Here is a 27,289-nt window from a genome sequence, read left to right as displayed (position 1 = left end):
CCTCCTGCCTCAGCCTCCCAAGTAGCTGGGGCTACAGGCGCTTGCCACCACACCCAGCTAATTTTTTGTATTTGTAGTAGAGACGGGGTTTCACCATGTTGGCCAGCATGGTCTCGATGTCTTGACCTCGTGACCCACCTGCCTCAGCCTCCCAAAGTGCTGGGATTACAGGCGTGAGTCACTGCACCCGGTCAGAGCCCCACTGCACCCGGTCAGAGCCCCATTGTTCTTAATCTTTGTGTTCTTCCTTTTACTTCATGCTCTCTTTTGTGAAGGTGAAAAGCAGTTTTACAAACTGCAAGGTGCTACGTAAGATGTGATGTATTTATCTGACTTTGTCCCTGTACTCCAGAGATTACAGTCCATCAGGAATGTGTCTTCTCCAGGCTAAACCTACTCATTTATTGCCACTGTTACTCACTGGATATTGCTGTCACTATTTTGGCCACTTTTCTTAAAAAAAAAAAAAAAAATTCATTTTGTCAACATTTGTCCTCTAATGTGTCCCCAGAAATGGATACAAGCTTCAAAGATCTCTGTTCTGCCAAACTGTCTTACCCTTATTTTATAGTTTACTCTGCAAGTTGAGAGTAAAACCTGCCTTCCAGGGATTGTAAAGATTAAATGAAAGAATAAATGTAAAGTTATTAACACAGTGCAGGCACATAGTAATTTGTCAGTAAATGGTGGTGGTTATTACTTCTGTATAGTATGGTTGATTTTTGCCATTTTGAAAGTAGGATTTATTTTTAACTTTATTAGAATTCATCATGTTGATTCAATTGAGATAACACTGAGTCTTCTTTCTTTTATTTGTGATATTGGCTACCTTTCCCAGCTTTGTATGAGCTGTGTATTTTCCTATTCAGAAAGGTTACATTAATAAAATTCCTTTATCTGTGTGACTCAAAATCATTGATAAAAATATAGACTAGCTGGGCCGGGCACAGTGGCTCCTGCCTGTACTCCCAGCATTTTGGGAGGCTGAGGCGGGCAGATCACCTGAGAGTGGGAGTTCGAGACCAGTCTGGCCAACATGGTGAAACCCCGTCTCTATTAAAAATATAAAAATTAGCTGGGTGTGGTGGCGGGTGCCTGTAGTCCCAGCTGCTTGGGAGGCTGAGACAGGAGGATTGCTTGAACCCAGGAGGCGGAGGTTGCAGTGAGCTGAGATCACGCCATTGCATTTCAGCCTGGGCGACAGAGAGAGACACCATCTCAAAACAACAACAACAACAACAACAACAACAAAATTAGCCAGGCATGGTGGTGCTCACCTGTAATCCCAGCTACTTCGGAGGCTGAGGCAGGAGAATTGCTTGAACCAGGGAGGTGGAGGTTGCAGTAGCCAAGATCACGCCACTGTCCTCCAGCCTGGGTGACAGAGCGAGACTGAGACAGACAGAGAGAGAGAGAGAGAGAGATGGAGACAGACACTAGCTAGAGGCTAAAGATAGTAGAATCTCCTGGCAGGCTGGCAGAGAGGCCTGGATGTAGGATTCATAGAGAAACTATTAATATTAGTTTGCCCAGCTCACATTTCACTATCTTATCAACCACATATGTGAGAATATTTTTCAAGATTTTAAAAAATGTGTCTAGTTGGTTCTTCTCTCTTAATTAATTTTCTTACAGTTCTCTCAATTTAATTACAAATGTGAGGCCTCCATCCTCTGTCCTTAGACTTCTTGCAACATTCCCGTTAAATTAGTCATATCCTTTAGCAGTGGTACTCAATTTTTATTTTATGGCCCATCGATCACTTTGCTTAGAGTCACTGGGTTCTAACACCCTCTACAACCAAAATAAACTTCCTCTTTTGTCAGCAAGACATTTAGATGTAATAGTGTATAGCAATCTGTAAAGATCTGCCTACAGTAGATTTACATATAATGATATTGATCAGATGAGCAGGGTAGATCGGTTAACGGGTTCAGCAAACATTGTGACATAAAGATTAAGCCTGGGCCACCAGAAAACTGTGGATCAAAGAAACAGGTGGCTCTGAAGAATAGGCGAGAGGCAGAAGAGTGGTATAGATGGATGTTCTGGTGGGTGGTGGGAACAAGCGTTTGAGAGACATACTGGATATTGGTAGTTACTGACAGTATGCCTGAAAGATACTGATGGGATGTAAGGATATAGAGAACTTGACTTCTTAATAGTTGTTATGAAAATCTTGTACTCAGTCTGTTTTTCTAAACCACTCACTAGGTGTACTTAAACATTCTTAAAAATAAGTTGCGGCCGGGCGTGGTGGCTCACGCCTGTAATCCCAGCACTTTGGGAGGCCGAGGCGGGTGGATCACGAGGTCAGGAGATCAAGACCATCCTGGCTAGCAGGGTGAAACCCCGTCTCTACTAAAAATACAAAAAATTAGCTGGGCATGGTGGCGGGCACCTGTAGTCCCAACTACTCGGGAGGCTGAGGCAGGAGAATGGCGTGAACCTGGGAGGTGGAGCTTGCAGTGAGCCGAGATTGCGCTACTGCACTCCAGCCTGGGTGACAGAGCGAGACTCTGTCTCAAAAAAAAAAATTAAAAAATAGGTTGCATCTAGGGCCAAAATAAAATCACATGGTACTGAATGAAAACCATCTGTAGGCATAATTTAGTATTCTGTCTTTATTTAATTATATGTGTGTGTGTATACATATATAGCATGCCTGTGTTATTTTGACGTCTCATTCAAGTGGCAAGTTGTCAAACTTCAATTTTTTTTTTTTTTTTTTGACTAGCCACAGGGGCTCACACCTGTAGTCTCAGTGCTTTGGGAGGCTGAGGCAGGAGGATTGCGTGAGGCCAGAAGTTTGAGACCACCCTGGGCAACATAGCGAGACCTCATCTGTACAAAATATTTTTAAAAATTAGGTGGGTGTGGTGGTGCACACCTGTAGAGCAGTTCAGGAGGCTGAGGTAGGAGAATCACTCCCACTCAGGAGTTTGAGTTTGTAGTGGGCTATGATCCAAGCCACTGCACCCTAGCCTAAGTTACAGAATGAAACCTTGTGTCTAAAATATATGTATATATATTTTTACAAGCTAGCAGTACTTCTGTCAATCTTTAGCAATGAATGGTAAAACCCACCTTCTGTTTTAAAATTGTATTAAAGATGTTTTATGTTACTCTTCTTTGTCTAATCTGTCATCTCTGTTCTCTCAAGGTAAATCATTAGTTGATTTATTCAGTAGATATTTGAGTGCCTGTGTTTGGCACTAGGAGTACAAGGATAAATAAGAGCTGGTTCATGCTCTGTTGGAGTCTACTGTCTGGTTGGGGAAACCCAGAAAAAAATATGAGCGTGTTTAGGTGTGGCAATATATAAATAATTAAGTAACTTTTCTAAGAATGATGTGAAAAAACAAATAACATTAAACTAATTTAAAGTGATCAAAGTAGAATGAGGTTAATGTTACATGAAACAGACTCATCATTATTTTCTGAGACTGGATCTGGTCCTTACATTAACCACACTCTCCTGCAGTGGTATGGATGCAAAGATTAAACACTTCAGCTCTTAAAACAAGACTAGATAGAATTATTTGTAAAATGGAGATAGCCATTTCTCTGAATACCTCATGGAGTTGTTGCAGAATTGAAATGAGATAACTATTTGTAACTGCTGTGAACTAGAGTTCTATACAAATAGAGCTTGTACTCTTAATGAAAGTTGTGACTTGAATCTTTGTCCATCATGCCACAAAAAAACTTTTCAGAAGTGTTTGGTTATCTGCCTACAAAGGGAGTTACACTATTATTGAAAAAAACCAGCCGGGCATGGTGGTTCATGCCTGTACTGTAATTCCAGCACTTTGAGAGGCCAAGGCAGGCAGATCACTTGAGTTCAGAAGTCTGAGACCAGCTGGGCAGCATAGTAAGTAAGACCCTGTCTCTATAAAAAATTTAAAAATTAGCTCATCTACTCGGGAGGCTGAGGCAGGAGCCCAGCAGGCTGAGGCTGCATTGAGCCATGATCACGCCACTGCACTCCAGCAATAGAGCGAGACTGTGTCTCAGGAGAACAAAAATAGAAAAAGAAAAAATCAGCTCCTTTTTTATTGCAGTTATTGAATTCTTAAGAGCCTGATTTACATGTTTTCCGGCCAGTCTTACCAGCTTATTGCTTTATAGCTGTACTACAAAAATGGTGCCGCTCAGTCACCTACTGAAGTGAATGAAAACATCTAGATCTGAATGTGTCACTTCTTTGTTTAAAACTCTTCAGTGGCTCCCTGTTACCCACTAAAATGCAAGTTCATTAATGGGGCTTACTAAGCTTTTGGGAAGGGGCCAGAGCTATGTCCAGCCTTACCTGTCACATTCCTTGCCTCACACGTCAGGTTCACTCTTGTTTGCAGTTTGCACAGCATGTGTCTACACACACACCATGACCTTTTCTCTTCCTGGAATATTCCCCCTCTCCTTCCTTACCTGGCTAATTCATATTCTTTCAAACTCATTTTTCAGATAGTCCTTCCTGATCCCAACCTTCTCCCCAGTGAAGTAGTCAGTGCATGGACTGGTCATTTTAATTGTCATCTGTGTTGGAACTGATCAGTTTTCCTCTCTGTTCTACTCACACTTTCTAGCACTATGCCATAAACATACCCTAACTGAACATGTTCAAAACTGAACTCCTGATCTCTCCCATTGTCCAGACTCAGGCTGCACCATATGCTGTCTTCATCTGTTTATGGTAATTACATTTTCCCTATTGCTCAAACCAAAACCTTAGAGTCATCTTCTTTTATATCTCATACCAGTCTTTCTGGACATCTTGCTTTATTCTGCCTTTAAGATAGTATGAGTATCCCACCGCTTCTTACCACCTCCATTGCTACCACTGTGGTCCAAGTGATCATTGTACCACACCTGATTTATGCGGTAGCCTTCTAACTACTCTTCTGCCTTCCACTCTTGCCAGCCTTCAATCTATTTTGCACATCAGGACTTAGCAGACTTTTTATGTCAAGGGTCAGATATTAAAATTTTAGGTTTTGTGGACTGCACGGTCTCTGTCATAGCTGCTAGACCAGAGTTGGGGCACAAAAGCAGCCATAGAGAATATGTAATTGAATGAGTGTGGCTGCATTCCAGTACAACTTTACTTATAAAAACAGGCAGTGGGCCGTGGTTTGCCAGCCCCTGCTCTACATGGCAACCAGACTACTCAGTGCCTTTCGGTGACTTAATCTTTATAATGTTCTCTAAAGCCCTCCATGATTTGTGTCCCCAACCCCTTACCTGTCAGACTTCATCTTACGCTGTTGTCTGCTGTGCTCCCTCCTCTCCAGTGACACTGACCCTCTTTTTCCTCAGATTTGCCAGGCCCATTGCCACCTGATTCTTTGCACCAGTTATTCCTTCTGCCTGGAACATTCATTTCTTCTTAAGTGTCAACTTCTCAGTCAGGCCTACCTGACCAACCACCCTATAAATAATTACATTCTAGCATTGTATTCCCTATTCCGTGTTTTTTTTTCTTCGTAATGCTTATCTTCTGCCATATGTTATATTATGCTATATATTGACTTAATTTTTTCTCTTTCTTTTCTGGCTAGAATAAATGTTCCCTGAAGGCAGTAATTTTGTGTCTTTTCTATTAAGTATTGTATCCCCAAGATCTAGAACAGTGCCGGACATATAGTAGGTGCTCAGAAAATATTTGTTGAATGAACACATAGTGTATATTTTTAGGGTTTAATTTTTTTTAAATAAGTTCTTTCTCTCTCGCCAGCACCACATCCTTTCTGTTTCACACTCTTAGTGTTGCTCTAAGCTGCCCTGTCCTCTCCATTCTCACTCCCCTTTATTCTGGCTCTCATCTATCAGCAATGTGTCCATAACCTTTTATTCCATGTCATCTGGGCCATCCTCTACAAGTAGATTGAGTGATGTTTGTAAAATGGAAAAATGATTTTATTATTCAAAACTCTTTATTTTTTGCTTTTTGCCAATTACAATGAAGTGCTTGTTTAAAGTACAGGCTCTCTTATGAAGGAATAATTGTCAAGAAAATAAAGTACAGGATCTAAGGCCTCATGCCATACCTGATAAGTCATAATTTCAAGCAGAGGGGATAAGAATCATTATAATTTAGGAAGTAACCCAAGTGATTCTTACTGAACACAGTTGGCCAACACTGGCCTATAAGGTAAAGTTCCTCAGTGAGTCAGTGAGAGCCTTTTTGAGCTGCCCCTGCCTGTCTGTCCTGCCCCATCCCTATTGCTCCACACTGCACTTCATCTTCCAACAGTTTTTCTATTTGCATTTCTCTCAGGGCGCCATATTGATTCTGTTTTCGCAAATATTATTTTCCTTGTACAGAACAGAATCTTCTACTCTGGAAAACTTCTATTTTTATCTTTCAAAATCTGCACATTTGTCACTTTCTCTATAAAGTCTTTTCTGATCCCCATTCCCGTGACAAAGTTAATTATGTCTTTGCTGTCTGGGTACCTTGTGTAAGTAAGACTCTGTTCTGGTGTTTATTACACTGTGCTGTGTGCCTTTGCATAACTGTTTGCCTGTTGTGACCTGACCTGAGCCAGTAGTTGTTTACAGGTATTAGGTTTTTATTGAGAGGTACTGCTGTCGTTTGGAGGCTACAGTTAAATGAGTGTTACAAATCTCTTCTTCCAGAACCAAGCTTCTAAATGGCATGTTACTGTGAAAGCAAAACTCACACTGAGTTCTGCCACACATAAAAAAAATTTATTAGCAAGCAAGCACAAAAATACTGTTTTATTAGGTGGATAAAATTCCTACTGTCTATCCTTTTAGAACATCTGACAAGCACCTTTTTTTTTTTTTTGAGACAGAGTCTCGCTCTGTTGCCCAAGCTGGAATGCAGTGGTGCAATGTCGGGTCACTGCACCCTCCGCCTCCTGGGTTCAAGCGATTCTCCTACCTCAGCCTCCCGAGTAGCTGGGATTACAGGCGTGTGCCACCACACCTGGGTGATTTTTGTATTTTTAGTAAAGATGGAGTTTCACCATGTTGGCCAGGCTGGTCTCAAACTTCTGACCTCAGATAATCCACTTGCCTCGGCCTCCCAAGGTGCTGGGATTACAGGCATGAGCCACCGTGCCCGGCCTGCCAAGCACCTTTTATGAAAGTTTTATTTAAGGCAAAAATGCTAGTGTGCTTTTAGGATTCAGCTGAACCTAATTGGAATCAAATAACAGAATTCCTTTAATGGGGAACTAACAGAACCAGCAGGAGTCATAAGGCTCAGGGTAAAGTCCCTAAGAGTAGGCCATTAGATTAACTAGATTCATGTATATGTTCATGTAAGAGCAGTGGTCCCTATACAGTGTGTGTAGCCATAACACCTTTCTTGAGCACCATTCTTTTCTAATACTGTCGTAATTTCTAATATCCACTGTGTTAATTACTAAACTCTCTGGTTTTGAGGTGAGATAAGGCTTCTTGAGTTGTCTCACTGGAGTAAGGTTTTTGATTACAAGCTTTCCTCATTTACTGATGATTATTTATATCCAGTCTTGGGCTTGCATGTTAACTAAGTACTCTAGGATGAATGTCAGGAACCTCTCACTCATGTCCTCTAGTCCATTAAAACAAATAATAATTACACTGTTTGTGCCAAAATAACTTAAGGAATTTAAATCGTAACTCTTCTAGACCCTGGAATTGAAACAGATGTTTAACTTTTAATCTCTGTATCCTCATGCCTAGTGCAGTACCGCTCAGTGAGCCTCAAGAAGTGCCAGAATGTATGTTTGTAATGTCAAGCAGCTAAGTGTTCTGTTCTGTTTGTATTTTTGTTTTTAAGGCCGAATTGCAGACTCTCCCAAGGAATTATATTAATAATATAACAAGTTTGCCATAGCTGTCAGAATATCTGTCTTAACAGTGATACTTCCTTGCATAGGCTAGAATGAGGTCGTATAATTCCCTGGGTGGGGATCAAGCTGAGACCTGCTCAGGATCCCCAGTCTCCTTGTGGAGAGAGGTTGCTCTGTCTTCCTCATGAAGTTTGCAGTGGGAGTGGTGTGTGTGATATAAATACAGAGCCCTGCTTGGGAATCTAAGGAAGAGTTGTGCGGTGCTAGTAAGATTATAGCTGAGGTTAACAAATTGTAGATCTCTGTTCTGACAGCAGAGCTAGACAGCTCAAAATATAATGTGTTTCACCAGATGAATTTATTTGTAAAGTATGACTTTATCAATTCTTCACTAAAAGGGAAATGAAAGCTCAGAGTACTAAGGCATCATGATATATCTCTAGATTATACTGTCGGGAGCATCATACTTAAGTTGATTTTTAAGTTTATATTTAAGTTTTTTTTTATCATGGGCTAGAATTAGAGCCCAATAAGGAAAGTAGTTTGGTGTTAGATTATTAAACAATTCATAATTCTTGGGCCATTTGGAGAGTGATTTGGATCAATGCTATTTCTTCTTCAATAATCTTTAATTGTTTTTCTGTATTTTTCATATTTCTATGAACATGGGAAGAATCTTGGATTTTTAAAAACTTTACATTGATAATTAATATAATTACATTCTGCCTTCCTGTACCGATAATAAAAACTTTGTATTAACATACTCTTCTACACAAGCAGAGTAAAAAGGTTGAAATTGTTGTTGTGTCATATGACAGCGGTTAACAACCAAAGAGCTCTTAAAAATCAGTAGGGGGCCAGGTGTGGTGGCTCACACCTGTAATCCCAGTACTTTGTGAGTGGGAGGATCACTTGAGACCAGAAGTTCAAGACTAGCCTGAACAACATAGTGAGAGCCCATCTCTAGAAAACATTAAAAAATTAGCCAGATATGGTAGCCTGTACCTGTAGTCCCAGCTACTTGGGAGGATTGCTTGAGCCCAGGTGTTCAAAGTTGCAGTGAACCATAATCACGCCACTGCACTCCAGCCTGGGGGACAGAGTGAGACCCTGTCTCTAAAATAATAGTAATAACTCAGTAGGGAAAAGATTAACCCAGTAGAAAAGTGGATAAATGATATGAGCAAGCAGTTGAATTAAATGGCCAATAAAAATATGAAAAATGCTGACTTAAAAATATGATATAATTAAAACATTAGTAAGATAAATGTTATGTATCAAATTGAGCTATTTTCAAAGATTGAAACTTACTATGCCGGGTTGGCAAATGGTTAAAAAGATGTGTGCACTCACACAAAGCCAGTAGGAATATAAGCTCATGCAATAATTCTGGAGAACATTTCAGCAATCAGAAAGCTTTAAGACCTAATAATTTCACTTATAGTAATTTAATTTTAGGAAAATATCAAGGATTTACAAAGATTAAGCTCCAAAACTATTGTTGATCACAATATTATTATAATAGCATTTTTCTAATTTTTAAGGAAACAATCTATATGCCCTTATACGTCTTTTTAAAAATATATATATACTTCATTTACGCTTAGAAATGAATTAGTCAAAAAATTAGTCAGAAATCATTTATAATAAGTCAACTTTTGACCACTGAGTTGTTTACTGTGATCAAGAAAGCAGCAAGGCTTAAGGAGTTCTTATTCTAAATGACTTTATTTCATAACAATCTGTTCTCTGTTCTCTTTTGTCTATACTCCCTTGGCAATCTGTGGCAGGCACACGGCTTCAACTATCCCATGCGAAGATGGCTCCTAAATTTACATTTCCAGTCATGACTTTTTTTTAGAGTTCCACACTCAAGTTTCCAACTGCCCTTTGAACATCCCTACCTGGGTGGCCTTCCAGCATGACCTGTTTTCTTCCGTATTTGAACTAGATTTTTGTAGACCCCCAAGGTAGTGATAGTGATGTGTATGTGTGCCTTGGAAGTGGGTAGGGAAGAGACTTAACAAGGTTTAACTGTAGAACTGAAAAATACCATGTGCAGTACAGCAGGTTCTTGAATAACATTTTATTCAGTGTCATTTTGTTATAATGTTGATGAGGGATAAAGAATCAATTCCTGGCCAGGCCACTGACTGTGTGGAGCATGCAAGTTCTCCCCATGTCTGTGAGAGTTTTCTTCAGGTGCTCCAGTTTCCTCCCACATCCCAATGTGTGCATCTTTGGAATGTGGACTGGCATATCTGTTCTCTTAGTATGAGTGAATATGGGTGTGTGTGAGTGCAGCTTGCAGTAGAATGGCGTCCTGCCCAAGGCTGGTTCCCATCTCGTGCTTTGAGCTCCCAGGATAGGCCCCAGCCACCTGCAACCCTAAAACTGGACTAATGGCATAAATAATTACCTTGTTTTTATTAATCTTTCTTAAATGTGTATATAGCTCACATTTATTTCAGGGTTTACCATTAGAAGTGTTTTGGTCTTTATTTAGAAGTTTGGCAATGTTTTGTGACCACAAATATGCTATAGAAACTTAAGTTGGTTTCATTATATATTGTTTCACATAAAGTTTCCAAGAACTTATCAAGGCTGTTAGTGAGGACTTACTGTACATCTTGACATGGGAGAATTGGGCATTAGGCATGAGCATGTGCCACTGCAGCAGATGGTGGGCCGCTTAGGAGTCTGGATTACCAATTTCATCTGAACTCTTGGGCAGACTATATACATGCCTTACTGGAGCAAGGAATTGAAGAAGAATACAGAAGGAAGTTGTTTTTCTCTGCCTCAGTTCGTATCCTGCCTCTGCCATTTAGAGTCACTGACCTTTGGCAGTTTTTTTCTTTTCATTCTAGTTTAGTTTTCTGGTCTCTAAAATGGGGGGAGAAATTGTGCCTACCTAAGGTTTGCTGTAAAGAATGACCGAGGTAACCCATGCCTGGCCTATAAGTGATTAGTAAATGTTAGCTGTCGGCCTCTACAAAAGGCATAGTGGTATGTCAAAGCATAGTGCTTTGATAATATAGTTTAATAGGATAAATTTTCAGATAGTAAACCTTTTCCCTTCATTCAGGGTAAAAATAGTAGTTCTATAATCCATCCAAGTTTAGTTCTCTAAGCTTTGTATCCCTGTTTTAAAATAATTCAACTCAAAAAAGAAAAATAAGTTTCCTGGTTCAACTTCATATTGAAGCCTTCTAATGCTAGAAATAAATGTCTCTAGATTCCTCAGAGGCATTGCGGACCTCTTCCTTCCTTTTATTCTCAGAGTGAAAAACAAATTTATGCTGTTTCCTATCTTAAGAACATTCTCAATCAGCCAGGCATGGTGGCTCACGCCTGTAGTCCTAGCACTTTGGGAGGCTGAGGCAGACAGATTGCTTGAGCCCAGGAGGGTAAGACCAGCATGGGCAACATAGTGAGACCTTGTCTCTGAAAACATAAAAAAGAACATCCTAAATCCTATTTATTTTCATATCAGAAAAGAAAAGAATAGTATTGTTTTGTTTTATGTATAAATAGATTTTTCTTGATGGGAAATTGAAACATTTAAAGTTGGTGTCTCTGTAAGGTGGCAAATTAGGAATTTACCTCAGAATTGTATAGTGGTAGATTGCATTGTTTCTTTTTCAGGCTTTCTGGTTTATACGGTTATGTTGGTGTTTTTCATGTTACCTTTTTACAATTATAATCATGAACTGCTGCCTTTCCCGGGGCTGTTATTGGCAAGGTAATTGAGTTGGCAGATCCATGCAGGCCCTGTGGAGCACTCATCCCCTCTCCCTTCTTCCTTTCTCCTCATTTTGCAGTATTCCTGTCACCAGAGCAGAGTACAAGGGACCTAGGGAATGCCAAATAAGACTAAAGTGATAATGGCCACTTTTAAATAATACATTTAGATGGTGATAATTGAGCTATACTGGGGATTGTAGAACTTAACACAATTACATTAAATTTATTAAAACTGTTCTTCAAAACGTGAGATTTAAAACTTTTCTTTATTGTGCCTTTTATTTTTTCAAACAATCCTAACTTGGAATTCAAATACTGTATAGGAAACAGCTAAGCACTGCCTCTAGTTGAAGACTGGGGTAAAACCTGCTTGTTTGGCCTCTTCTCATATCTCTTCATTCCCCATTAGTCCCCTACCCCTAGATACCTCCCTAGGGCTCCAGGGCTCTAAGGAAAGAGTTTAGAAGTGACTAATACAAACAGATCCCCTGTTGGGGGATAATTCTGGTGCCCTCAGTTTTGTTCTATTCTGGGATGTCTGGCTCATTTTGGCAATTACCGATATACTCTCCTACCCGATGCTTGTAATTAAAACCGCTCTGTCACCTGGTGTTTCCATTTTCATGTACAGTGACTCCATTCATTTACTTACCTGGGCTGAAAACCCCAAAGTCATTCTTGACTCTTCTTACTCTCCCCCCATTAGCAAATCGTGTTTGTTTTCTGCCTTCAGAATACACCCCACTTTGCTACTCTGAGCTCAGCCTCTTTGGTTTCTTGCCCAGAAACTGTAGTGGTTAATCTGGGTTCTGGAACCAGATTCCTTGTCACGTGACTTTGCAAATACTAATTAGCCTTTCTAAACCTCAGTTTAGAGGAATGAGGATGAGAACAATGATACTGTTTACCTCACGTGGTTGTGTCAGACAACTTGTTATGCACAAATTACTTAGGACATGGCAAACAGTAAATGTCCAATAAATGTTAGATGGTAAGCAATATTGAGGTTGTTGTGATTGTTTTGATTCATACAGACTTGAAACTGATACTCTTAAAACATTAGTCAAATACATTCTCTGTTGGCTTCCTGTCCCTTCTTAGCACAATATCCAAAGGCCTTCCTGTGGCTTACCAGGCCCTGCAGCTCTAGGTTACCTGGTTCCTCTCTGATCACATTGGCCTGTGCTCGGTGTGTTCCAGCCACACTGGCCTGCTGCTCTTTCCTGCCTTGTTCAGCCTTTGAGCTCTCATTTTCCCTCTGCCCCATTGCTCTCCCTTCAGAGATTCGCCCAACTTGCCGCTCCCTTCATTTAAGTCTAAACCCAAATGTCAGCCACTGTTCAAGAATATCATGTCATCGTTCTCTATATACTTAATTTTTTTCATATCTTAAGAAAATATAACTTTTCACTACTTCACTACCTAACATTACATTATATATGTTTATTGGCTAATTATGCCGTTAGACCAGATTTCATAGTACAGTAGTCCCCTCTTATCTGAGGGCAGTACCTTCCGAGACCAAAGTGGATGCCTGAAACTTTGGATAGTACCAAGTCCTATATATACTATGTTTTTTCCTGTACATACATACCTATAATAAAGCTTAATTTATAAAGTAAGAGATTAACAACAACAGTAAAATAGAACAATTATAACAGTATGCCAACATCGCTACTCTTGCACTTTGGGGCTGTTATTAAATAAAATAAAGTTTCCTTGAACACAAGTACCACAACGATTGCTCTGATGACCTAGAAGGCTACCAAATGACTAATGGGTGGATAGCATCTACAGTGTGGATATGCTGGACAAAGGGATGATTCATCCCAGGCAAAACGGGGCAGGACTGCAAGGTATTCCAGTGCACTACTCAGAACGGTGTGCAATTTATGAACTCTTTATTTCTGGAATTTTCCATTTAATTTTTTGGACTAAGTTGACCGAAGGTAACTGAAATCACAGAAAGCAAAACTTCTTATAAGGAGGGACTACTGTAAATGAGTTCCAGGGACCTTGTCTCTTTGGTTCATCATTTTAGCCCCAGTGCCTTTCATATACATAGTAGATGCTCAAGAGGTATTTGTTAAATAGGTGTATGGGATGCGATGGGGTGAGTGAATGACAAATATTTTCCTCTTCCTTCTTTGCACAAGAGATGCTGAAGTTACCAGATAGTTGGAAAGGCCCAAATTAACTTTTTTTGAGATGTAGAGTTCAGGTTTCCCCCTTCTTTCCCATGAATAACAATATATCGTGTAATTCATCATAATTACCTCAGTTAACCACAAATGGAGTAATTGCGTTGTTAAATTAGTACCCTCTTACAGTTACTATTCAAGGTAAACTTCTTTCCTTGGTAGCTAGTGACAAGAAAATCATTTGGGCTCGTCATTTATTGAGCACTTAAACCCACTAAGCCCATGTCACACTCCTGGTTGTTACCAACCTCCAGTGCTGAAAGAAGGAACTTGTTAAGTCTGTCTGGAGTCAGGAAAAACAGAGACATATATAATGTTCTCCAAAAATTCTGCTTCTTAAAAAGAGCAGTGAATTCAGAGTGTCTAGGAAAACAGGATTTTTAAATAAGGATTTAGGTTTAAGATGCCTCTTAGTTTCTTAGGGATGGGAAGTGAGTTTTAAAAATTAGCATTTTTCTTTAATATGATAGTAGAACAATTCAGTTACTGTTTGATAACTTTATACTAATTCATTGACTTTATTATATGAAGAAATAAAGGACTTCAAGAATAGCTCATAACAAACCAGGTGGCGTGGTGGCTCATGCCTGTAATTCCAGCACTTTGGGAGGCTGAGGCGGGAGGATCACTTGAGGTCAGGAGTTTAAGACCAGCCTGACCAACATGGTGAAACCCCGTATCTACTAAAAATACAAAAATTAGCCGGGCATGGCAGCAGGCACCTGTAATCCCAGCTACTCAGGAGGCCCAGGCAGGAGAATCACTTGAACCTGGAAGGTGGAGGCAGTGAGCTGAGATCGTGCCACTGCACTCCAGCGTGGGCGACGGAGCACGACTCCGTAAAAAAACAAACAAAAACAAGAATAGCTCATAACCTTGAACGTCTTTGTTTTCTTCATAATTCCTGAGAATTTAAAAAAAAAACCATTACCAATTTCAGTTGATTATCGTGTACACCTGGAATATGGAAGTTATTTTGTGCTTTTTATTTTGGGCCTCTTTTCTACCTTTAAGCTTAACATCCAGCAATCTTCTGAACCATATCTTGTTATAATCTGAGCAAATAATTTTCTTTCTGATTCAAAGAGGGTAAACATAAGCTAATTTGTTTAGTCCTTTAAAAAAAAAAAATCACTGACGTTAAATGAGTTAATGTTTGGAGTTGAGTTGACCTCCTGAATTATCCCTATTACAACATAGTAAGACACCATATCTACAAAAAATACAAAAATTAACCAGCCTGGTGACACGCACTTATAGTCCTAGCTACTTAGGAGTCTGAGGTGGGAGAATCACCTGAGCCCAGGAGGTTGAGGCCGCAGTGAGCCGTGATTGCACCACTGCGCTCCAACCTGAGCAACAGAGCCAGACCCTGTCTCAAAAAAAAAAAAATTGGTACCATTCAGAGACAGTGTCAGATGGGGTGTTTGACTGGGTTGGTTCACCTATCAGATGGCAAAGTAGGTGTTCTGAGGTGAGCTCCAGGAAGAGAGAAATTTCCCACGGAGCAGGACAAAAACTTACTTGATCTTGATTATCTGTATTTATAAAGATTGTGAAAGTAGGACCGTGAAATTTTTCTGATCTTTGGAGTTATCACTGTGAAGCAGAATTCACCAGTCCTTGAATTGTTCATCAGCCTATCTTGTGTTCCCTATAAATATTAATGTAGAATAGCCTTATCTTTCTTATCTATAAAATATTATTTTTATTAGAAGAATCTAAGTGTAAATCAGTAGCCAAAAATCAAAGATCTGATTTATTAGCTGTTCTTTTTCCTTATACATGGACTTTAATAATCATTATTATCATTATTACAGGCCATGGTTGCTTGTTATCCGGGCAATGGGACGGGTTATGTACGTCATGTTGATAATCCAAATGGAGATGGAAGATGTGTGACATGTATATATTATCTTAATAAAGACTGGGATGCCAAGGTATGCAACTTAATTGAGCATTTATTATTTTCTTACAGGTGTCTTTTTCTCAAAAGCATTAAGTTTCATACTTCTGATAGATGAGACTGTCACAGACACAGTTAAAAATTTTCCTCTTAAATTTGTTTCAGTCTCAGGTATTAGGAGTGGATTTTTGTAAAATGAAACAAATACTACTCTATGTTATACAACATAATACCTGTAGTTAACAATATAGTGTTGTGCACTTAAAAATTTAACAGTGTAGTGTTGTGCACTTAAAAATTTAAGAGGGTAGATTCCATGTTCAGTGTTCTGAACACACACACACACACACACACACACACACACACACACACCACGCACGCGAGGTTAAGGGAAGGGAAACGGAACTTTGAGAGGCGATGGATATGTTTATTACCTTGGTTGTGGTGTGTCATGAGGGTGTGCATATATATCCAAACTCATCAAATTGTAAATGTTAAAGATATGCATTTTTGTGTATCAGTTATACCTCAGTAAAACCATATAAAAAAGTACTGATATATCTTAAAAAGTGGACTCATGTATTTTCAGATGTTAGAGCATTTATCTAAAATCTAACTTTTTTAGAAAGGTGACCTTTATTAAAATATTTTCCTTTTAATAGTTTTTAGAAAAACATTTCTGAGAACAGTTGTTTTATAATGGCTTTTGGGGGAGATTATCTATAGAGAATTGTTAAGGATTATTTGCTATGTTATTCTTTCCTTTTTTAAAAAATATTATATGGCATCAAGTTGTTTAATTGAATATTGGAGGCAGGATTCAGTCTTTCCCTGATTATTAAAAAACTGGAAGTTTATCAGTACTGACAAGCCCTGTAAAACCAATTAGAATGTACAGTATATTTAATCTCTCGTTTTAAATATATATTTCCTTAATATTAGCCTGAGTCTCATTAAATTTAAATGATTTTTTAAAAATATGTCATATATTACTACGCTAGAGACTGTACAGACTAATTTTTTGGTTGATTTTTTTAAATCTTAAGTATAACATTCAAATAGAAAAGTGGCTTGTAAACATACCTGTGTAGCCAGGGTGCCTTTTTTTGTTGTTTTTAAGTCAAATAACCTTTAAAAAACCTCTTTCTCTGCATCCCCCAAAACACACAAATGGAAACTGCCTGAGTCTTAAATGTGCAAAAACCTAATCCAACCAAAAAAGTGTTTTAAGTTTAGAATATGCTCACAGTGCTCCAGTAATCTTTCTAAAACACACTAAAGAGTTTTCTCTGCCCTAGTCCAGGTTCAAAATGGAGCTAACCTTTCTGCTGAGTATATATTGAGGCATTATGTCAACAAGCATGGTTTTTTCTGTTACAGCTTTCAAAGTTTGAAGTAGAGAAATAAATTTTGTAATTGAATTTGAGCCCAAGGCACAAAACAGATTGGTGTAACTTTAGTTACAATTTAAAAATTGACTTTTTTTCAGATTTTGCAAATAGCTAGAAATCTAGAACTGTGTTTCATCAGCTTCTAGCTTCTAGATTTTGTTAGGCTTTTTCTAGGCTGATCTTATAATTTCTATAAGACTTAGGGTCATTAATGTGTAGGTTTTAAATTAGGACATAGGCAGAGAAACGTCCCTAGTGTTTTTATGTGTAGAGTAGAAATTTTCCATGCAAGATTGCACTCAATATGTAGTGTGTCTGATGTTCTGGATGCTAGGGATATAGCAGAAATGGAATTAGCCCTGGCAGAGCTTAGGAACTGTTGGAGGATACAGATCAGAAAAATTGACAGTTACAGATAGTTATGCAAAGTGTCAAGACAGATTGCTATGGAGCACACAGGAGGGCCACCTAATTCAGAGGAGGAAGAGTGGAAGTGTCACATAGCCATTTCACTTAAAACATTTTCAGCAGGTCACCTGTGGTACTCCCAGTGACTTGAGTCAAAGGGAAGGGAGCAGGAAAAAAGGAAAGAAGACATGTTCTCAGTTTGGAGGTTCTTTAGATGTTTGCATAGTAGCCTGGGGAATCACTCTGAACAACACTGGAACCTGAGGAAGGTTGGCAAGGGTATCAAAGTAGCTAGAATTTAACTTACCTGACAGTGAGCCTGATAAACCTTTTCTTTAACTATAGATTCTAGGTTTAGGCTCAAACTCCATGCTGTCCTGACCAGGTGTTAAGAGTTTCTTTAAATTTTAAGAGTCTACCTGCTTAGGAGTGTAGTTATTCAAGAGTAAGGAGCTACTTGGTTGGTTGGGTTTTGCCTATCCTGAGATCGTAAACACCACAAGGACAAAGTCTCTCTGCATTATTCCCTACTCTGCACCCAGAGCCCACCACAGTTCCCAGTGCGATTTGATGCCTAGTTGGTGTTTAGGTAAATAATAATCCTTTATGGATAGAATCAAGTTTCACAAGCAGGTAGTCATCTGTGCATCAAGCCCAGTCTGGAAAGGGAGAGCCACAGGTTCTAATGAACTATATGCTGATGGTGATGGTGATGGTCATAATAAATGATGACACTTTCTACTGATATACTGAATTATTTAAATAAGAGGTATTTGTGACTATCCTATTGTTTATTGAACTTTAAAGTATGGTAAACTATTTATTTGACATAATCTATTTCTAATAATAATTTTGTCAAAATTTATTGAAATCTATCTATTTGAAGGGTGGATTAAGCAAGTCATTAGCATACAAAAATAAATGTTTAGTAGTTTTAAAAACTTTCAAGCATCATTTTAAGACTTTTAAATTCAGATAACATTCTTGTGTTTCATCATATATTTATAAAAATCCCTAAAATGGCTAGGCACGGTGGCTCACACCTGTAATCCCAGCACTTTGGGAGGCCGAGGTGGGCAGATCACCTGAGGTCAGGAGTTCGAGTCCAGCCTGGCCAACATGGTGAAAACCCATCTCTACTAAAAATGCAAAAAATAGCCAGACATGGTGGCGCATGCCTGTAATCCCAGCTACTCGGGATGCTGAGGCAGGAGAATTGCTTGAACCTAGGAGGCGGACGTTGCAGTGAGCTGAGATTGTGCCACTGCACTCCAGCCTGGGTGACAGTGAGACTCCATCTCAATAAATAAATAAATATCCCTAAAATAAGAACTAAATTTGTCCTTGCATCAGTGCATATACTTTTAAAATTACAGCTCATCTTCATACTTTATTGAGATATATTTGTGAATAATCCAATTAAGACATTGAAATTGTCTCTTTTTTTTCCCCCTAAATTTAATCTGGTAGCATTTTTGGTTACTCCTACTTACATATTTGGCTCTTTTCCTAGGTAAGTGGAGGTATACTTCGAATTTTTCCAGAAGGCAAAGCCCAGTTTGCTGACATTGAACCCAAATTTGATAGACTGCTGTTTTTCTGGTCTGACCGTCGCAACCCTCATGAAGTACAACCAGCATATGCTACAAGGTAGTATTCCTTTTCAGAAAAAAATTGGTTTAGAGTATGGTAGGACAGGAGGGAATCTGTAAACGTGAAAGCTTTCTAATGAGTATTTTCCTGCCAGGTACTTTTCACAGTCATTTTAATTTGAATAATTGTATAAGATTTATGTTGCACAGTCTTCTGAATTCAAATAATTATGTAAGACTCATTAACAGTTAGTACTAAATGTGTCTTTCTTTGCACAGCCACTCTGAAGAAAGGGAAGCACAGGCCCTCCCATCTTTCTAGTACTCTCTCCTTGCTTTGTGCATGTCTTAACTGCTATCCATTCTTTGATTTTTGTAAGAGTATTTTACTTGGGAGAGAGAAAGATCAAGAAGGAAAGGGGTTTTTTAAAAGGTGGTGAGGGACAACATAGGAAAATGGATACAGATTAGAAAAATCAGAGGTAACCAGAGAGTAGAAGTGAAGAGAAAAACAGAAGAAAGAGAAGTAGAGAACAGGTTACCATGTGTGGGAGTTAATGTTAGAAAAATGATCTTATTAGCTTTACAAATAATGAGCATCTGTTTCATTATACTTTTTCTACACGGTATTTGCAACCTATTATGTTTAGTGCTTCATTTTAAATGCTTTTTTAAAAACCATTTATCCTGACTCAATTAAAATGCCCTGGCTGTCAAAACAAGATATTGTAGACATTATCATGAAAGTAAATATTTGTAGAAAAATAGCACATTTAAAAAAAAATACTTATTTTTTATTATGGAAAGGTCTTGGAACATTCTGATAGTGAGCTCCTGGCATTCATTTGCTGTATCTGGCTTAGGAGATGCTAGGGTGGCGAGAAGAGGTGCAGGCTTAGGTGCGCTGGGTGGAGAGTTGGCTTTAGTAATGATGGTTGACTCTAACGACTTGATTATCAGTTGTGCCTTTTTTCTTCCTGCCTTCTGAGGTGTGTTGCCTGCATCCTAATTCACATAGTGAGTAGCAAGCTAAGCAGGTTGTAGCCAGAGATTGTAAGAAATCCTGAATGGAAATCAAAGAAAGACTGTCACATCACATAATGTGCCCTTTTCAATCCCATGTCTCTTCCCAGTGGCTTCCCAGTGGCATCCCAGTGCTGTCTTTGCCTTCTGCTGCTTCTGTAAAAATTTTTCTGACGCAGTAACTGCCTCATAGACCTTCCTTTTTATGAAATCTTGAGTTTGGTTTGGTTATGTCCTTTTTAGATGAATAAATAACAGATATTTGGGAGTTTATAGTAAATAAATGCCAGATGGCATGGAGGCTAAGTGCTACAGGAGGTAAGAGGAACGAAGGTGGTGCTACATTGGAGAGATGGGCAAGTGCGCTTTGAAGGGAGAGGCTCAGCTGGCCTAGGTGAGGAGAGGCAAGGGGTGCAGTCGTGTTAGTAAAGTTCTGGGGGAAAAGGCATAGTTGTTCAAGTTAAGGCACAGAAAATCATGCGAGGAAAAGGATTCTTGAAGTAGAATCCTATTCTGATCTTATCTAGAATGGGTGATAAGGCTGGAAAGTTAGAATGACATAAGGTAAGTTGTTGATCCAGATATTAGAATTCTGACTGCTAAGTGACTAAAAGTTTAGTGCATGGGCAAAAGATACATAAAATTATGTATCTGAGCCCTTTCCTATTTCCAAGGCCACCCAAAAGTAGAAGCCACATGATAAGAAAGTTAGTGGAACTCTGGAAAGAGCAGAGTCTGGTCTGGAAGTCAGCAGGCCTCCTTAGACTTCAGCTCTGTGATTCACCAGCGGTGGGGTCTGTACACCTCAGGCTCCCAGTTGTCCAAACTCCCAGACTCTTTACTTCAAAATATATTATGTGATTTTTCATTCTGTCATATTTACTGGCTCTATATCTGATAAATGTTGCTTTTTCCCCTGTGTCCACTGGTCACAATCCACAATATATTTGAACTAATTGCTATATTCTGCCCAGGAACTGGTGATTTGTGGCATACTTTCACTTCCTATAGCGTTTGTACATTTTCCCCATTATTTGTATCAAAAGGTATAATTATGCCTTTTGTAGTACTTAATAAACTAGAGATGCCTTACTTATTGGTGGAATGAAATATTCGAAGTAAGTCAGATTTTCAGAAAAATGAAGTTTAGACAAAGTTGAAACACAAAACACAGTATAATTGCTTTGATTAAAATCCTTAAAAATTCTTAGTGTAATTTAACTGTCAAGGTTATAATTGTAAACATCCATCATTACTCTTTGCTATAATGTAGTGATGTCCTCAGAGACTGTTGAAACTGTTAGCCTGCAATGCCCTGAGTCCTTTTATATGTTTCTTTTCTGTTCTTTTTAGTACTTAGGCTATTGATAATATGCTTTTTCTGTAACAGCCATTCTTTTACCCTTTTATTGTCTGTCTCTCTCTTTTTTTTTTTTTTTTTTTTTTTTTTTTTTTTTTTTTTAGAGGGAGGCTCACTCTGTCACCTTGGCTGGAGTGCAGTGGCATGATCTTGGCTCACTGCAACCTCCGCCTCCCGGGTTCAAGCGATTCTCCTGCCTCAGCCTCCGGAGTAGCTGGGGCTACAGGCGCTTGCCACCACGCATGGCTAATTTTTTTTTTTTTTTTTTTTTTTTTTTTTTTTAGTAGAGATGGGGTTTCATCCTGTTAGCCAGGTTGGTCTCGAAGTCATGACCTCATGATCCACCCACTTCGGCCTCCCAAAGTGCTGGGATTACAGGCGTGAGCCACCGTGCCCAGCCTATTGTCTCTTTCTGATCTGCAGTACCCTTGTAAAAAATAAGTAGTTGAAATAAGTGTTAAGAAAGTCACAAAAACTCATGAACTTCAGACATCAATTTTAGTCTCCCCTGGTTCTCAGCTATACTCTTTAGCACCGAGGTTACTGTATGAATAAGCTGTTAAATTTATCCTTTGATATCATTCCAGTTTAGGCATAATTTTGGCATTACAAGTTTTAATATACCATTGCAGCAAAATACCACTTTTTCCCCTCAGTGTGATCATTCTTATCCTATTCTAAATTTTCTTTTAGGTACGCAATAACTGTTTGGTATTTTGATGCAGATGAGAGAGCACGAGCTAAAGTAAAATATCTAACAGGTAAACGTCATTTGGGGCCAGGATATATTGGTACAGAAATACCCTGCAATCAGGTGATGCTTTCAGGAAACTCAAGCATAGTCTTTGTTAACACCACAAATGCTTACTTCTTGTTTTTTATCAGATTTCTTATTTGCCTTATTTTTTAAGAAGACATAAGTCATCTTCATTGTTATCTTTAACCAAAAAAATTGTCAAAGGATGCAGAAGATTTAAGGCAAAGAAGTCTGAGTAAATTATTCAAATACAAACTGAGTTTTCTGTGATTATCCTTTTCAGTCAAAGGCCACTTAACTGGGTAACGGCCATATGGTTTCCTCTCATTTACTCCTTAAATTAATACCCTTTCCTTTTCAAATGGATGTGCTCTAAACAGTACTCTAGGTCTTCCATGTTAAATATAGACATGAAGAAAATTAATACAAAGAAGGTGAATTGAAATGCCAAAATCAGTAAATGACGCAGACATGTAGATTCCATATCTGCTAATGGTGTACATAGGTCAGCACTCTTGTACTGAACCTGAAGATCCTTCAATTATGCCAGTTCCCCTTCTCTTCCACTTATGGACTGCCTCTCCAAGAGCAGGGGGTCTGTTTCCCATCTGATGGACCACTTACCTTCTTTTCTTTAACTCTACTTTCTGTCTCCAAAAATCCACTGAGTATTCACATTACTGATTAGCTGTATTTTCCAGAGCCATTGCTAATTGCACGTCAACCTTACATAAAAATGGAATATTCATGCATTTTCTGTGTGTTTTTAAAGCCATTGTTTGTGGCAGAAGCTCAGTGTGCTTTCAGAGACACTGAACGCTCTGTTGAAGAAATTCAAATGGCTTTTAAAATAAAAAGACAAAATCATTATCTCTGTGTAGAGGATGGTTTTATCCTTGAAGGTTTACTATTTGAAACCTCATCACAATAGAATGCTGAGGGAAGTTTTTGGAAGTACAAGTGTGATAGTTTTCAGATGATGTTTGCAAAGTTGAAATATTGTCCATACTCTTAGGAATTCAGTGGAATGCAGTAGCAGAAGCTCTCTGGTGCTTAGTGAATGAATGAATTTTTTTTTTTTTTTTTACCTTGCAGGTGAAAAAGGTGTGAGGGTTGAACTCAATAAACCTTCAGATTCGGTCGGTAAAGACGTCTTCTAGAGCCTTTGATCCAGCAATACCCCACTTCACCTACAATAATTGTTAACTATTTGTTAACTTGTGAATACGAATAAATGGGATAAAGAAAAATAGATAACCAGTTCGCATTTTAATAAGGAAACAGAAACAACTTTTTGTGTTGCATCAAACAGAAGATTTTGACTGCTGTGACTTTGTACTGCATGATCAACTTCAAATCTGTGATTGCTTACAGGAGGAAGATAAGCTACTAATTGAAAGTGGTTTTTACATCTGGATATGAAATAAGTGCCCTGTGTAGAATTTTTTTCATTCTTAAATTTTGCCAGATCTGTTATCTAGCTGAGTTCATTTCATCTCTCCCTTTTTTATATCAAGTTTGAATTTGGGATAATTTTTCTATATTAGGTACAATTTATCTAAACTGAATTGAGAAAAAATTACAGTATTATTCCTCAAAATAACATCAATCTATTTTTGTAAACCTCTTCATACTATTAAATTTTGCCCTAAAAGACCGCTTAGTGATTGTTGCCAGTGACTGATGATTAATTTTATTTTACTTAAAATAAGAAAAGGAGCACTTTAATTACAACTGAAAAATCAGATTGTTTTGTAGTCCTTCCTATCTTACACTAATTTGAACTCTTAAAGATTGCTGCTTTTTTTGACATTGTCAATAACGAAACTTAATTGTAAAACAGTCACAATTTACTACCAGTAACTTTTAGTTAATGTTTTACAAGGAAAAAGACACAGTAAGAAGAGTTTAAATTTTTTTGTTTTGTTTTGTTTTTTTTGAGACAGTCTTGCTCTGTTACCCAGGCTGGAGTGGAGTGGTGCATTCTCGGCTCACTGCAACCTCCGCCCCCCAGGTTCAAGCAATCCTCCCACCTCAGCCTCCCAACTAGCTGGGACTACAGGCACACACCACCGTGCCTAATTTTTGTGTTTTTAGTAGAGACGGGGTTTTGCCATGTTGCCTAGGCTGGGGTTTAAGTTAAATTTTTTAAAAAACTAAAGTGACTGGCACTAAGTGAACTTGAGATTATCCTCAGCTTCAAGTTCCTAAGATAAGGGCTTTCTTAAGCTTTCAGGTATATGTTTCCTCTAGATGTAGACAATAATGTCCCATTTCTAAGTCTTTTCCTTTTGCTTCTCCTTAAATTGATTGTACTTCCAAATTTGCTGTTATGTTTTTTTCCTAATACTGTGATCTATCTGATATGCAGACAAGAACCTTGTCTCTGTCGCAGAGCATCAAGAGGAGATTACGTACACATTGAAACTGAAGTGTGGTGTTACTGACTTAATGTGCAGTAACTCCTCATGTATCTGTTAAGGCATTTCCCAGATGTGATGCCAGCCTTCTTACCTGTACTGAAAGATGTTTAGCTTAGAAAAGACAAAACAGGTGCGAAATCAGATAATTTTATTTTGTTTCATGGGTTTTCTTACTTTTTAAACAAGGAAGGAATATTACAAAATCACACAAGGCCTCCCATACTTGTTATTTAAAGAATGAATTGGGACGGATGTCTTAGACTTCACTCTCCTAGGCTTTTTAGCAAAACCTAAAGGGTGGTATCCATATTTTGCATGAATTATGGTTGTAAGACCTTGCCCACTTAGGTTTTCTATCTCTGTCCTTGATCTTCTTTGCCAAAATGTGAGTATACAGAAATTTTCTGTATATTTCAACTTCAGACATTTTTAGCTTCTGTATAGTTTGTATTCAATTGGAGACCTTTTCTATGGCAAGCTCAGTAATTTTTATTAAAAGATTGCCATTGCTATTCATGTAAAACATGAAAAAAAAATTGTGTAGTGAAGCCAACAGTGTGGACTTAGGGTGGGATTGAACATTCAGTATAGTGATCTCACTCAGGAGAATTTGCAGGAGAAAGTGATAGTTTCTTCTTGTTTTTTCCTCGCCCATATTCAGTTTTGTTCTACTTCCTCCCCTTCCTTCCAGATGATAACATCACATCTCTACAGTAAGTGCCTCTGCCAGCCCAACCCAGGAGTGCAAGTTGTCTTTGCCATCTGGTCTATAGTACGTGCGCGGCGTTAGGCCACAACTCAAAAGCATTATCTTTTTTAGGGTTAGTAGAAATTGTTTTATGTTGATGGGAGGTTTGTTTGTCAAGATGTACAGCCACAGCCTTTTAATTTGGGAGCCCCTGTTGTCATTCAAATGTGTACCTCTACAGTTGTAAAAAGTATCAGATTCTACCATCTGTGGGTTGTGCTTGCCAGACAGGTCTTAAATTGTATATTTTTTGGAAAAGTTTATATACTGTCTTAGAAATCATTGTGAAAAGATCAAGAAATCAGGACGTCCATTTCTTTAATATCCATTCATTTCATGTTAGTGGGACTATTAACTTGTCACCAAGCAGGACTCTATTTCAAACAAAATTTAAAACTGTTTGTGGCCTATATGTGTTTAATCCTGGTTAAAGATAAAGCTTCATAATGCTGTTTTTATTCAACACATTAACCAGCTGTAAAACACAGACCTTTATCAATAGTAGGCAAAGATTTTCAGGATTCATATACAGATAGACTATAAAGTTATGTCATTTGAAAAGCAGTGTTTCATTATGAAAGAGCTCTCGAGTTGCTTGTAAAGCTAATCTAATTAAAAAGATGTATAAATGTTCTTGAAAACATTATGGTGGTTATTTCCAGCTGTCTTTTTTGTTTTTTAATCCTTTATCATACATTGGCTTTCCGAGTGATCCCTTTCATCAGATAAAGCTTTTCTGGCTTAGTCCAGGACATTTGGTATAACTTCTTGTAAATGATAATGAAGGAAAGAGAACAGTAAACATAGGAGTTCAACAATTTTAGAAACATCCCTGGGGTCACTGGACTGTCTGTGGGATCCATGAACTCTGTTTCGATTCTTAGCACTTGAATTCTTGCCCTTTTAATAGGATTTTAAAAATTATTTTAACATTCATAGCTGTTGACAGATCTGTATCACCCCTCTGCTGCAAAAGGAAGTGGGGTTAGGCATTTATCTCTAATTGTCATAGATGTACCATTGTGTATATGCAAGAAAGTTTAATTTGTGTGGTCATAACTAAAATATGAGAGCTCTTATTAAGGTGAGATCAAAATACCTGTTTATATATCTGTTATTTAAAAAAAAATTTACTACGGTGTTTTGTTATTTTCCAGCATTTCTTAGAACATTTGGGAATTACACTGAAATATAGCTGGGTGGATTGAAGGGCAAATGAGTTTAGATGAAGTTTGAGATGTGCTTTTTTATATACAAAAAGCACATCTTCCACCTTAAACAGTTGTATGAGACCTAAATGACATACAGTGTGCAAAGTACCTTACAATGCGTGCAACAAAGTAGGCCTTCAACGAGGATTATTCCCCTTTCCTTTAACAATATGATAATTGCAGAGAGAGAAAATTGAGTTAATGAGCTTTGAATAGCTAATGGTTTTTATCAGTTGTAAATGTGAATCATTTGGAAGCAGGAGTGTTGTCTTATTAATGACAGGTCTTACTTTATAGCTTAGATTTAAATTAAATCACTGGTGCAAGGCACTTCGTCGGATTATTTTCCCAAAGTGCATGTGATCCAAGAAAGAGAGCTGTATTTGGGTATGAACTGCAATGATACATATTTATGTCATATCTAATAACATAATTGTATGTTGGATTTTTTTCAATTAGTTTATAAATATTCAGAAGTAACTATCTAGTCTCCATTGCTTCAAAGATAATTGTTTAGACTTCTCAGGTCATGAATTTATCCCCCAGATTCTGTTTTTGGTTTGAATTTTATCTGAACCATGGCGATGCTCAAGGATGTACCATGGGACCAATGAGATGTGTGAAGGGCATGGCCTCATGAGCTGGAACTAGTTTCATAAGTAGAACACACTAAATGTAAGCCACTTCACAAGATGGGGAGAGCCTCAACAGCTG

At 38.3% G+C, this 27,289-nt stretch overlaps 1 protein-coding gene across 5 annotated transcripts in view; it reads left to right on the top strand.

Annotated features, from left to right (window-relative positions):
• EGLN1 (egl-9 family hypoxia inducible factor 1) overlaps positions 1 to 26,008 on the top strand; it is a 58,966-nt gene extending 32,958 nt beyond the window's left edge. The window contains exons 2-6 of one of the 5 annotated variants that reach the window (XR_010114824.1): positions 15,577 to 15,696; positions 18,975 to 19,111; positions 22,130 to 22,197; positions 23,289 to 24,746; positions 25,308 to 26,008. Coding sequence is in view for 4 of the 5 variants with exons in the window: in XM_055234493.2 (XP_055090468.1) it covers positions 15,577 to 15,696; positions 18,975 to 19,111; positions 22,130 to 22,197; positions 23,289 to 23,353 (390 nt within the window). In the remaining variant the exon portion in view is untranslated. Of the gene's footprint in view, positions 1 to 15,576; positions 15,697 to 18,974; positions 19,112 to 22,129; positions 22,203 to 23,288 lie in introns of those variants that run through there. The other 4 variants (XM_055234493.2, XM_055234494.2, XM_055234496.2 and 1 more) reach the window with 4 other exon arrangements.
• The last annotated feature ends 1,281 nt before the right edge of the window (positions 26,009 to 27,289 follow it).

Source organism: Symphalangus syndactylus, chromosome 19 (genome assembly GCF_028878055.3).
Source record: "Symphalangus syndactylus isolate Jambi chromosome 19, NHGRI_mSymSyn1-v2.1_pri, whole genome shotgun sequence".
Classification (NCBI taxonomy): Eukaryota; Metazoa; Chordata; class Mammalia; order Primates; family Hylobatidae; genus Symphalangus; species Symphalangus syndactylus.
The sequence above is the reverse complement of the archived record's forward strand: the minus strand, read 5'-3'. Positions and strand labels throughout refer to the sequence as shown.